The 14,550-nt window shown below is 37.5% G+C and overlaps 1 protein-coding gene across 1 annotated transcript in view; it reads left to right on the top strand.

The window, feature by feature from the left end:
- The first annotated feature begins 372 nt into the window (after positions 1-372).
- Positions 373-14,550, top strand: part of LOC134579541 (tumor necrosis factor receptor superfamily member 10B-like) — a 35,644-nt gene continuing 21,466 nt past the window's right edge. Inside the window, exons 1-4 of the mRNA XM_063438868.1 lie at positions 373-569; positions 10,702-10,801; positions 12,409-12,540; positions 14,319-14,430. Of these exons, the coding sequence (XP_063294938.1) occupies positions 522-569; positions 10,702-10,801; positions 12,409-12,540; positions 14,319-14,430 (392 nt within the window). The 5' untranslated portion in view covers positions 373-521. The remainder of the gene's footprint in view (positions 570-10,701; positions 10,802-12,408; positions 12,541-14,318; positions 14,431-14,550) is intronic.

The raw sequence follows: 14,550 nt of genomic DNA on the forward strand, positions 1-14,550 counted from the left end.
ATAGGAATAGTACATTAAATATCCCAAAAATAAAACGCATGAGACAAGACGTGTGTCTGATTGTCATTTTTAGTGTCAGTGAGATAATCCGAATTGGTGAGTGGAGTCGCAGAATCAGTTCAATAGGTATCCTCACTCCTCAACGCCTCCTGCTGGATAAATGCAGTACAATCATTATTGGATTCTCCCTTCCCCTCCCATCCCCTCCCCTTTATTATCTCCTCCCCAGTGACATGCATTACAGAACACATACTCACAGCAGAACAGTTTAGCTTTAACACCGAAGTTGTTACATTGTGTTATCTAAAAACAAGGGAAAGTAACTTGCGGATTGAATATCTTCAGCGTGAAAGTATAAGGGCTCCAGCAGTCGAGAACAGGCATAATGTTGATATAGAGCTCCGGTGGAGGAGAACAGAGTTAATTTATATCTATATAGGGCTCCAGTGTTTCGATATAGCGCTTATTAGTGCGTTATATACATTTCTCACCTTCATCAGTCCGGGATTAAATGGGATGAGATGTTTTTTTTTCAAGTTAACGTGTTGCTGTTTCTGGTCGTCTTGACGGTAAGTGATCCTCGAACGTTATCATTTTAATTTTTTTTAAGTTGATTGTGCGGATTTTTATGGCACAGAGGCAGATTCTGAGGATGTCGAGCAGAATCGTAGTGTGAATAGACAGATTCTCTAACTAGTGAATATTTAATCCCACAGGTGAATCGATGATAGGGACATTTCAAGCACCATAGAACTAGTATAGCTAACTGTAATGGTATGTAATGTAATGGGGGGGGGGGGGGGGAGCTGAGCACCTGTTGATGGCGTCATTGCTTAATATTAACTGCAAACAAAGTTTTTCACAAAAGTATGAATTTTTGGGAAATAATTAGCTTCCTAAAAGTGAATTTTAAATTGTAGAGCCAAATTGAGAACTGCTGAGTTTTGTAATTTTTACCTAAAATTTGAATTTCACTTTGAATTCCTGACAATTCACAAAAATTTTATTGGAATAACTCAATTCTGATTATGGCTCTCGGAGTGACGCCTTTTAAGATTATGGCTGGCAAAGTATCGTGGGAGATGCAGTTCTCAAAGTGTTGTAGTTAGAGTGTTTCCATCAGAATTCCAATGCAACATCTGAATATTAAAGGGTTAATTCATAAAAGGGTCTCCAGATTCAGGCAAAAGTAGCTGAGCTGGAAGTATAACTGAGTTTGAAAAATGTTTGGCCTAAACTTTTGCAGTTTTATTTTTTTATTTTTTTATTCACTAAAGTTTATTTTGTAGTGAATAAGTCAAATGCCATTTATTAGATCTGTACGTAACCCATAAACACAATTCTGCAATAATCATTTAAATTGTTATTATTTACCATTGCAAAAGGAAGGGATCCCAGGTAAGATGTTTTAATCGGGATCTTACAGATATAAATCATTGAAATCAGCGATCGGCCTTTGGAACCTGGTGGCCTACAACTCCCAGAATTCCCTGGATGCAATAGATGGCCAGGGAATCATGGGTGTTGTAGTTCAGGAACGTCTAAACTACCAAAGTTGAGATTATTATTATTATTATTATTATTATTTAATGTATATAGCGCCATCAGGTTCTGTAGCGCTGTACAATGGGTGGACTAACAGACATGTAATTGTAACCAGACAACTGGACGTACAGGAACAGAGAGGTGGAGGGCCCTGCTCAATGAGCTTACATTCTAGAGATGTCTGCTTTAGAATGTAAGCTCATTTGAACAGGGCTCTCACTACGTCTTGCTCCTGTAAACTAAATTCTTAGCACAGCACATATCGTGTGCAGCCTTTGGAAAGCACTATGACCCTTAACCCCTTAAGGACAGACGACGGATATATTCCGTCATGATTCCCTTTTATTCCAGAAGTTGTGTCATTAAGGGGTTAAAAACCAATAATGATGATATGTTGCTATAGATAAGCTCAGCACATCTACCATTTGTGATGTTTATCTTCTAATTTTACTTGTAATAATATTGTAATACATTTTATATTATATGATATATAGTATTATTGTAATAAGTTCTATATGTGCTGCTTATTTTACCCCTTGTGGTTTGTTTTGAAACTGTAGATCAACACAGAAAGAAAGTGAAAACAAACCAAATCTGCGTGTTTTGTTAATGTTTCTGTTTTTGTTCCGCTGTTTTTTAAACTTGTAGCTAGCAGAAATAGTTAACTCCTTGTAGACCACGCACCAGACCGATTCCTCTATTTAATGACGCGTCTGGCATGTGGACCTGTCTTAGGGTTAAACAGAATTTCATTGCAAATTGTCAGATATATATGGTATTAAAATTATATGGGCAAAATATCAGCGAGGTGAAAAGTCCTTAGAAAGCATTACGTGGTTTAGCTGTTTAATGGTTTATTTAAAAAAACTTTGATTTTTGAACACCTTTGTCTACTTTGTTGCTTTTCAGTGCAAGTTAGCTGTAAAACGGTGCAGTTTATCGCTGTCTTTGCAAAAAAAAAAGTGCCTGTTATCCTGTCACAAGCCCACACCTCCCTCCCCCCTCTCTTTGGATCCCGAGACAGCGCTGGGTGTGCCTGTTGCGTCAGATATGCGTAAATGTGTTTTATATGTTAGCATGCATAGCTGGTTCAGGAATTTAAGTCACCTTTTGGCCTCTTTGTCTGCTAGCTTGTGATCATTTAGGAAAAAGCAAAAATGTGGCAAAGGCTATATATATATTCCATCACCCATATCTAGGGATACACTTTGCTCTATAGGGAAACTATAGGTATGTATCAGGTGTTTCCCTTAAAGGCACACTATAGTGTTAGGAATATAAAACTGTATTCCTAACACTATGGTGTCCCTCTGCCCCTCCCCCACCTGCAGATAAGGGGTTCCTGATTCCAGCATCTCCGACGTCAGCCATGGGGGGGCTGAGGGATCTAATTCACATGTGTAACAGGCGCCATGTGGGCATTAGGCCTTCCCCATAGTAAACATTGCAGTTTATCTGAAACGCCAATGTTTTTAGCTGCAGTGCTAAAATGACAGGGACTCTGCATCCTGACAACGTCAATGAGATGAATTGGTCTGGGTGCCTTTCGGGTTTCCTTTAGTTTGAAGATGGATTCTTATTAACTATACTGCTTCCAGCAGCGGTTCGTGTCAGTATGCAACAGAAGAGAAACTGCTTCTGACTGCGTGTCTGCCTGTAACTAAATGACGGGAGTCCTTGTACTGTCTGGCAGGAGTATAATCTACAAGTTTACGGACAATCTGTGGGTTTTTGTTTTGTTATGCATGTTTGGTGCTAGAGCAAATAATTGAGAGTAGTGCACAAAATAAGTGCAATCACTTTTACAATGTGTTACTTTTGCTAAGAGGTTTTGTGTTTGCAAGAATAGCACAATGTTTGGAAAAATATGGATTCACTGTAAAGTGTAATCACATCTCCCTCTCACTTCCCCTCGGCCCATTTAACATGAGACATAGCACTGGGCGCGACACGTAACTGTGTGTATGATGCAATCACATGTATTTCGAATGAGTAGTTTAGGGGGTGTGGAAGACATGTGATGGAGGCTGGAGCCATTTTGATTCAATCAGCAATTTTAATGAAAACATGTCCTACAGTTATTGAGGTCAAGTTATTGCCTCGAAGCTTTGTTATGCACTCCAAATTTTTGGATAATTAAATAATAAAAGGACTACAATTCCGAAATTCTCCCCCATCTCATTCCTGTCAGAGAATTCTGGGAGTTGTAGTTCCAACAATAGTAAGCATGTCTGATGCTTGCTAGAGTGATGCAATTCACTGAAAGCCACAGAAAGGCATGAATTCCATCAGAAAAACTTAACACCGTAGCATTAGGAATAGAAACATGTTTTAGTGTTGCCCTCCCTTTTTAGATTCAGGGCCTCCTTAAATAAAATGTTTATTTGTTGTTTTTTTTTAAACTTTTTTTTCAGTGCCGAGTCTCACTCTGTGCAGCCGGCCGCTCTCCCTCCGATGACATTGTCCTACAGACGTTGCTTCCTTGGCATCTTGTCCACTGCAACACTTCTCATAGAGAAGCATTTTGGACGAGCCAGGCTCATCCAATTCAATCCGATGTTTCCCCATCAGCATTTGATGACGTTGGACATAGAATGTCACACAACTGAGTCAAACTAGGTTGTTGTTTCTGGAGTCTATCATGAAGACCCTCGCTAGAGCTTAGCCTTGCGATGGAAACATTGCCATATCTACTAAACATCAATGGTTTAGATTACCGGACTCAAGCCACAGGCACCTTGATAGGTTTCAGAAACATCTGGGGCTTGAGCCCAAAGAAAACTCAATGACCCTTACATTATCTGTGAGGTGAGGACATGTCAGGGCATGTCTCTGTGATATTCTCTCTTCTTTACCCGATGCTCATATTGCCCAGTCAGATATATAACAGGATTCTGCCATGCTACCTATCTAATGGAGGGGTGTGCATTCATCAACGCTATGTGTGCATCAATGTTCTGTTCCCTAAGGGCCCTACCTGACATTTATATGGGTGCAACAGCCCCTCCCTGTATGTAGCCTTGCAGTGCTCTAAATACTACTGATCTTTCTTTCTCTTTTTTTCACATACAAATTTCAAAACAAAAAAGTAAACATTAATATCTTCCTGCACCTCCACTACCTGTAGACATTTGGGGCTAAAGAGTTCGACATCCGGTGCAAAGCCCCCCACCCCCCACCTCCTGACTCCAGCAACACCAATGAACTTAAGTTATAACCAAATAGCTGTCCTTCCTGTTTTCTTGAAAATATATCTATTTTTTTTTTTTTATGCAGTGTCATTGTCACAGGTCTGGTCACGTGTTTCCGTTTGTGTATGTACATACTAAAGGTTAAAAAGTGACAGCGATTGCCATACTGCGTTTCATAACTTTTTTTTGTGTGTGTTTTCAGAGCCCATTGATCTCTCTGTAATTTTCCAAACTCATATACCGGTACATCGTTACTTGGATGTAATTACATCTAGACCAAAATGGTTTTAATTTTTGGGTTGGGGTACATTTAGGGGTATATTTACTAAACAGTGAATTGTGCGTGCTAAACTGACAACCACCTTGCAAAATGTAGGCAACAGTAACCGACTCGAGGATAAAAAAAAAAATCTTGAAGTGGGCCAAGATGGAGATTTCGTTCTAATTTGATTATTTTACTCCAAGTCTGCACTTTTAGTCACCAACTTGTTTGTTTTTCGTCTCGGATTTTGTTTGTGTTTTTAGCCAAACAGTACAATTGTTTCAAATTCATAGTAAAGGTTTTAGGTGGGCCTTACTTTACCTCAGGAAAAAAAATCTTTGTGATCTATTCCAGCGCTTCTCAACCTTAGTTTGAACCAAAACACAATTAAATTAGAAGAAAAGAAAGGGACACTTGCTTATTTTTTATTTATTTTTTATCCCTATCAGCAGAACTGATCGATTTACTAAACAGTTACATGTAGCAAGATGCATGACAAACAAGCTATATGACATCATTATTTAGCCCAAATTCCAGAACCGGGAAAAAAATGAATCTCATGTCTCTTTTCAGCTATTATTAATAATATTTATGAGGCGCCAACAAGGTCTGCAGCGCTGTACAATGGGGCTATGTAACTACGTGACTTTGTAACTTTACTAGAGATGTCCCGAACAGTTCGCCAGGAACTGTTCGCCAGCGAACATAGCTTGTCCGTGGTCGCCGCGGCGGGCGAACATATGCGATGGTCGGTCCGCCCCCTATTCGTCATGGAGGTGTGAGGGTCTGGGAGGGATGGTCTGCTGCTGATTGGCTGGAATGTGTCTGCTGACTGTGAGGTGCAGGGTCAAAGTTTACTAAACGATGACGAATAGTGGGGGAAAGAACATTGCATATGTTCGCCCGCCGCGGCGACTGCGAACAAGCTATGTTCGCCGGCGAATAGTTGCCGGCGAACTGTTTGGGACATCTCTAAACTTTACAGTTTGGGTCTAAATTTGGAACTCTGGTAAATCAAGCGAAAATCTCAGATAATGATGAAAGCTCAGACGAAGGCTCAGTTGGGAGGGGGGGAATTTACCAGGAGCTGGAAATCAGGGATTTTCCATTCAGCTAGTGGCTGCGTACGTGCCTTACAAGTTAGCTAAATCTGGGCAGTGAGCATGCTAACACCATAGCACCTGCAGTTTCACAACTTTCAAGTTTAAATAAACATCAAAGAGTTGTAAATACCATAATGTTTGAAGGAATAAAGAACCTTAAAGACATGATACAAAGGGCCACATTTAGACCTCAGGCTTGGCGTGCATCCATGCATTCATGTCACGGATCATATAAAATAATAAAATGCAGACCGTCAGTGTATTCCCTATCTCTCATCGAATTATGTTTTATGTTGCATATTTTACTTTCTATTTTTCTCTTTATATATATATATATATATATTTTTTTATTTTTTTTTTAAACATCAGAGCTAGGTATGAGTATCTCCATCTTTCAATATTAGATTTTACTTTCATACCATGTTCATCATTATTATTTTCTCTTTATCTTTGTTCTGAAAATGTATTTATTTTTTTTGTGCAGTTAATTATTTGCTTGTATGAAACAATCGGAAATGAAAATAAAGAATTATATAAAAAAAAAAAAAAAAAATTATAATAATAAAATTTAAAATCTCTGCATTACACTTGACTAAGGAGGGAATTGATGACCGCTTGATAGAATCTGCAAGATTATCAGCACATATCTTGCTAAAGTGAAGCGGTTAAAGCTTTCCGCTAGATAATTAAGCATGTTATAATTGCAGAAGTATTTTGTTTAGATAAGAATGACCAGAATTGACAAATCAAAGATCTTTGTGGTTAACAGCGAATGTATAAACACATCAGCCAAGATCAGATACAGAATTATTTCCTAAACTCAGATTTTTAGTTTTTTTTTATTAAAACTGATCGGCAAACTCACAGCGCTGCCTGTAAGTGAATACGCTAATTATGACTGTCAACCAGTGCACCATGTGTGATAATGACAGACTTAATTTTTGCACTGAATTGACACTTGCCAGTACAGAGCAAGAGTTCCATGCTGCTTAAGTCAAGTTTGTAACTAGCCCCCAGCACAAAATTGCAAATGTCTCTCGACATACAGTGTTTCAAGCAGAAATTCTGCACCAACATACTCCTACCACCACAACCACTTATAAAAGCAGAAGTCGTCATGGTGGTTGGAATAACCCTTTAAATGGCATGTTCTATGAGTTACAAGAGCCTGTCTCAAATCAACAGCTTCAAATGTTTCATTAATTGGCTCAGTCGGACTCTGCAGATTCGTGCAAACATCTTTTTTTGGACAATAAGGGGGAGAGAGAGGGTGAATTCCTCTTGGTTTAGTTAGCTGGGGATATCTCCAGTATCTGTCAAAGCTCTTGAAAATGACAAAAACAATGTATAGGACTAAAAATGTAACTTAGAACACAAACAATGTATCTTTCTTACACTGACTGATTTCTAAACACATTTATTGTGTTTTAAAGACACACTTCTGGGAGTATTATTGCTGTGGAGCTCTGTTATACGCTCAGACACATTACTGGGAGTATTATTGCTATGGAGCTCTGTTATACACTCAGACACATTACTGGGAGTATTATTGCTGTGGAGCTCTGTTATACACTCAGACACATTACTGGGAGTATTATTGCTGTGGATCTCTGTTATACACTCAGACACACCAACAATATGGAGCTCCTAGGAAAGGGGGGGCAGAGTGATTTTGGAGCAAAATAGGGACTGCCCTTGATAAATAGGGACACTTGGGAGATATGCTTAGCATTTGTACACAAATTCTGAATGTATGCTTAACTTTCTTTGTGTAGAGCCGCACATACATAAATAAAACATATTCCACTTAGGGGATTAATTAAATTTACACGTTATATGCTGGTTGTCCTTAGCAGGGCAGGTAAATTAACACTAATACCACTGAGAATTTTTGGAAAATATAAACAGAACCCATAGCTCATATCAGTCATTATTGGGTTGCTCAAAAATCTCAGTAATGACAGTTTAGCTTTAAAATACAGTTTGTCTTAGGTTCCACCTTGGTTATATTTACTGCCATGCAATGGCCTAGGGGTAAACATTTTTAAATATATACTAATATAATTTTCCACTTTTATATTTGCTACAAATCTAACAATCAGTGCATATATTCAATGTTATTCCTTATAAAGTAATGTTAAGCCCCGTTTGTCATGACAGTTGTACATTAACAGCGAATATGGTGCCCCAGAGTGCCTCTGTAACTGGGACCACACTGACCTATCATAATTAATTAAAGGATTACTCTGACCCTTGTGCACAGTTTGCTTGCAATGCCCTAGGTGCTGACATGCCTATTCCATCTAACATCACCTTGTGGGGTCCAATCACAGGCTTCTCATAGAGAAGTCTGTGATTGGACTGTTTTTGCCGGTTCAGAATACATGCACGCAATCTGAGCCGACGAGAAGAGGGGGGGTTGATTTGTTATTAAAAACGAAATAAAAAAAAAACAAATATGATCAATAGAGGGAGGCAGGAGAAAGCGCCACTCTCTCCCTCCCCTGCAGATTCTCTGCAAGGGGAAGATTATTACGTCTGTCGATAGCATGCCGACGACATATGTAAAACATGAACGTAATTGGCGTGCGCTAGGAGTGGAACTAGCCCACAGCACATAATTGCCAATCTCTTTGAATGTGCAATGTTGCAAGCAGAAACACTACACATACAAACTCCTACTACCATGATCACTTCAAATCACTAAAATGTTCATGGTGGTTGGAGTAACCCTTTAAACATTACTACACTTTTATTTATTGTTTTAAAGACTAGAAAATTTAAGTAGAAGAAAGGAGTGAGTCTGCATGAGTAATTGCAAGATGAATAATCTTGATTTGTTCAATGATTTCTCGCCTGCAGCATATGAATGCTCCATACTTTAGGACAGCACTGTTCCCACACTGCCCATCAGCATAAGTCATATGTGTCCAGGAAACATTGGTGGACCTAGCAACCCTACATCTGTAGAGCTATATATTAGCAGGTGGCTTAAAACATTTTTTTTAAAAACACAAACCCCTGCAGTATGTTTGATAAAACACTGTGATTAATACATGAATTCACACGGACCATTTCTAAACAAAGCTCTCACATTCCTGCCTGTTTACTCATCCTTTGGCGCAGTCATTATTGAAATTGATGAAGACAAACTAGTTTGGCAACATTTTCGACTAACCATGCGTTAGGTACATGTGTCAGAGTTCAACTCAAATCTTTTATTGCTACAGATAAAATAAACTTGTCTTATCTTTGTAGGGAAACAATTACTTATTACTTCTATTTAAGGAGATGTGTATTGAATATCGTTGTTTTGATGTGGTGATAGTTAAACCCTTTCCCAGCACACACGTTATGAAAACTGACCGCATCTATTAAATGAAACAATCTATGATCATAATGCTGGTTTTAAAAGCAAAACAAAAACCTTATTCATTTAAAGAGACACTACAGACACAAAAACAACTTTAACTTAATGAAGCAGTTTTGGTATATAGATAAAGTCCCTGCAGTCTCACTGCTCAATTCTCTGTCATTTAGGAGTTAAATCACTTTTGTTTCTGTTCATGCAACCCTAGCCTGACACAGCCTGTATGAAAACAAAATGGTTTCATTTTCAATCAGATGTAACTTAATTTTTGTATCTCCTGCTCTGTAAATTTAACTTTAATCACATACAGGAGCCTCCTGTAGGGTCTAGCAGGCTGTTAACAGAGCAGGAAATCAGAAATTTGAAATTAAACAGAATTTGTAATAAAGGAAGTGTAAACATTAGATGATTCTTTTCAGGAAGTGTTTAGGAAGGCTGTGTAAGTCACATGCAGGGAGGTGGGGCTAGGGCTGTATAAATGTGATTTAATTCCTAAATGGTAGAGAATTGAGCAGTGAGACTGCAGAGACATGATCTATACACCAATATTGATTCATTAAGCTAAAGTTGTTTTGTTGACTATAGTGTCCTTTTAAAGCTAAAGTTGTTTGGGTATCATTTGTGTGTTAATTCCAACTGGTTAAGTTTGAATTGTAAAAAATTGTTTCCATTCTATATCAACCCATAAAGTCAAGGCGTAATGCAACTCAGAAAAGAACTGCACATTGGTCTGAAATATTCCAGTTGGAAATAGCAGTGATCAGGTCATGTACCGTGTGAATTATCAGGAGTTCACATTTCAGGGCCGAAATGGGTGAACTGATCACATAGTTAACATGGAGAAATGATGCAGTCTGTTTTGCAGATCCTTAGTCAATTTGCAGATCCTTAGTCAATTCTCCAACGCTCCGGAACCAGTGAAAGTTAGTGATTTAGTGTCTTTATTTCTTAGGTGTTAGTTGCTGCACAACTCTTGTATTTATACTTTACACACAACAAGGGCAAAAATATATTTAAAAAAAACTTTTTTCCATCATCATGAATCTAAATTCAGAACTCAAAATAATGTTCTTCTCTTTTTAAGGTTTGTTTGTTTTTTCTTTGCATAGTCCGGTTCTGTTTTACGAATAAATATATATATTTTTAATTAACTTTATAATTGCAGGCCCTCTCTCTCCTGTGTTGTTAGCACTCTCACGCTCACTTTGCTTATTTTTCTATCTATCCCAGGACTGCCTCCAGGATTTCGACCATAATCGTTTAAAAAGGAACATATGCCCTCCGAACGAGTATCCGAATGAGAAGATATGTTGCAAAAATTGCAGTGCAGGTAAGCATTATTTAAGTATTCAATTGTAAATGCTGGACTTTACAAGTATGGTTTACAGCTAATGGTATTTATAAATCAAAAATAAAGACTTCTAATTCACTGGTTTGACTTTGACAACACTAAATCCAGAGATGTATGCCAGTTTTAGCATAGACTTTACTTTGATCCCACAATAGAATAGCAGTGGGTTTATTCCATATTTTCTGGTATTAGGTTCTATCAGTTGGTTGGTTATATCAGGAGTCCTCTTCTGTAAGAATAGATAAATAATAATAATAAGATTTAAATGTACTCAGATTTTATATTTAAAGGACCACTATAGGCACCCAGACCACTTCAGCTTAACCCCTTAAGGTGCCAAGTCCATCTAGGATTAACCCTTTCTGCTGTAAACATAGTTTCAGAGAAACTGCTATGTTTACATTAGGGTTAATCCAGCCTCTAGTGGCTGTCTCATTGATTTTCACAGTGAGAAGACGCCAGCGTCCATAGGAAAGCATTGAGAATGCTTTCCTATGAGACTGGCTGAATGCGCACGCGGGTCTTGCCGCGCATGCGCATTCAGCCGCTGACGGGGAAAAAAGGCGGAGAGTCCCCAGCGCTGAGGGAGCCCGGCAGTGGAGAAAAGGTAAGGGATTAACCCCTTTCTCCCCCTAGAGCCCGGCAGGAGGGGAACCCTAAGGGTTGGGGGGACCTAGAGACCCTATAGTGCCAGGAAAACGAGTACCGTATGTTTTCCTGGCACTATAGTGGTCTTTTAAGTCCCTCTGGATTCTTCCAATTGCTTGAAAATACAGACTTAAGTGCTCAAAATATACAGAATTGGCAATTGTCTGCAAACAGATTGCAACAAATTTGCAGGCAAACAATTGCTAGTTGTAATTGAAGATATCATTTTTAAACCCAGCCATTCGCACCACTAAAACTTAACACCATACCCAATAATTAACATATTTATTTAATATACTTATATAGGTATTTATTTTTTATATGTATTATTTTATTGATTTATTATTATTTCAACCTCGTGTACTGACAGTAATCAAATAATGCAGATTTCTTAAGATCCACCTGCAAAAAGCAGGTGAATTTATTACATTAATTTAACAACTTCCAGATTTGTTCAGAATCATTCTGGTTAAAATTCAATGTTAGATAAATACGGACACGGCATTTTATATAGGGTTTACATGAAAAACATATTTTAAAGTAGACACCAGATAGTACTGAATGCGAACTTTTTAAATAATTTAATTTCTTCCAGTATTATCTTTAGTAAATGTGAAAAGTGCCAATTTTTCCATAAATATTAGATGTTGCATGGTTACACTAAAAATTAAAAAAATGTGAAACCGGACATTATCCATGATTGATCTGCAGTGTTCTACTCATTCCCCTTACCTTCCAACACTAACCAAATAATTAATATATATATATATATATATATATATATATATATATATATATATATATATATATATATAATAAACAAATAACAAATCTCAATAATTTCAGACTTTGCCCTATTATTCCATTTACTTTTTTACATTTTGTGAAGTTGGATCCTTTTTCTCATTGAGTGTATTTGTACATTTGTCTTTTTCCAGGCACTTCAGTGAAGACACATTGTACGGAGAATCATGGTGAATCAGTCTGTGACTCGTGCACGTTGGGAGAGGACTATACGGAATATCCGAACGGCCTTGAGCACTGTCTTAGCTGCAGGCATTGTACTGGTGGTAAGATTGACGCATCCTCAAATGTGAAAATTCTATTAATATTAATACATTACAGCAAAGCAGAATATCTTTGGCAAATATGTTTTTGTGAGGTGTGAACGATTAAAATTAATTAATTAAAAAGAAAAGAAAAGAGTTAGCTGCGCAAGTAACTTTTTATTCTTATTTTTTTATTGTATGTATTGGGGCTTATGTGTACTATGGTCATTGCTTCCGCCCAGGAGTAGTGGAAGTCTGAGAGCAGGACTTATTTTTGTGTATTTATACTTCTTTATTTACTTCTGTCTTTTAACTGCGTGCATCCATCTTGTCTTTCTGTCAATCATTGCTATTAATGTTATCCTTTTCTGCCACTGATAATAGTTAGTGGAAGTGGTTTAATAGAAACAATGTATTTTTTTCCCTCCTTATTTGCATTGTATGCCCTAACTGTGCCATTGGATAGAACTGGATTGTGATGTTACTTTCTAAACCACTAATACATATAATATATATATATATATATATATATATATATATATATATATATATATATATATATATATATATATATATATATAACAAAATCCAAATAGGTTATGGTGGGGAAAAATTGTGATTGAAAACCCCTTCCACCTGAAGTCTGTGGATAGTGAATACAATGTTAAACAAAAATCGATTTTAAAATGGAATGAGGCAAAAATGTGATTCTTTGTTGAACTAATTTGCATATGCCCACACAGAATCCTTTGCGGTTGCAACATCGCTGCAGTTTTGGGATTTCTGTGGGAAAAGCAAGTCTTATGGCTTGACTGGTGTGCAGATTTTTGTTTAACATTGTATTAACTATATATATATATATTTAAAAGAAAATAGATAATAACATGGAAAATATTTTATTCGGTAGTATTTAATTTCTGTAGAATATTACTTTGTTCCTATTTATATACATAGTGGATGTCTAATGGGTTAAAAAGAACAGATAGTACTTTGCTATGGTGTGTCATGAGAACTCTGGAATGTGGTAATTGGGCGTCTTATCCTTATATGGCCAGAGTTATATTCAAAAGGTCTGACGTCATTATGGTCATAGCTATATAGAATAGTGAGTAAAAAGGCCACACTCTTGCTGTTGCTTGCTGCTTGAGGTTCTTGTCCGACTGTTCTCTAACTATGTAGAGTCTAACTCTCCCTTCAGTAATCTAGCAATTACCATCTGCTGTCGAACATCCATTATCCTGCAACATCCTTTGTTGTTTTATTATGTATCAGTTAAGTGTAAGAGTAAACATGAAGAAAACGTAAGTCAAATTGCGTATTAGTACTGGTTAATATAGATCTATATTTACCTGGCAAGCCTTTAACCCACGAAGATATATATTTACAAGACTTATTATAATTCAATCAAAGATCACACAGAAAGCGATTTTACTACATTTGGCGAGCTAGCCTGGAGAAGTCTCCACTTACTGTAACAAAGACAGTTGGAGATGACAAGAATGGTGGCACACGTGTGACCAAGCTCCGCAGAATACACCATTATTATCCAACTGAAGATGTTCCTTGCAAACTGCTGAGCCATGGAAAGAAGCCTGTCAGTAAGCACAGGCGCAATCTGCGCTCCTTAATCACCATGGAAAACAATATCCATAGAAGTGATACTTCCCTTTCCCTATATTTAGATAAATAATGTATTATGTGACCCATTGAGGTACTTTATGTAAATGACTGGGGAAAAGGGTAAAATGTTACAACAAATACTCTCTTCTCATTATCGGTTTTCTTTTGATTTTTTTCAGACAAAGTGCGTTTTAAATCGTGCACACTCGAGTCCGATGCTGTGTGTCAGTGCAAACCAGGCACCTTTTGCCCTCCCGGAGGCACCTGTGAAGTATGCAAAATATGTAAAAGGTAATGTTAATGACGAATTATGTTGTTTATTCACCTGTTTTCTACCCAAACCCATGACTCCTCAGGCAAGAGAGTGTTTCCCTGACATCTTAAATGACTTATGCAGCTGCAGATACATGA

This window comes from Pelobates fuscus, chromosome 12 (genome assembly GCF_036172605.1).
Source record: "Pelobates fuscus isolate aPelFus1 chromosome 12, aPelFus1.pri, whole genome shotgun sequence".
Lineage (NCBI taxonomy): Eukaryota > Metazoa > Chordata > Amphibia > Anura > Pelobatidae > Pelobates > Pelobates fuscus.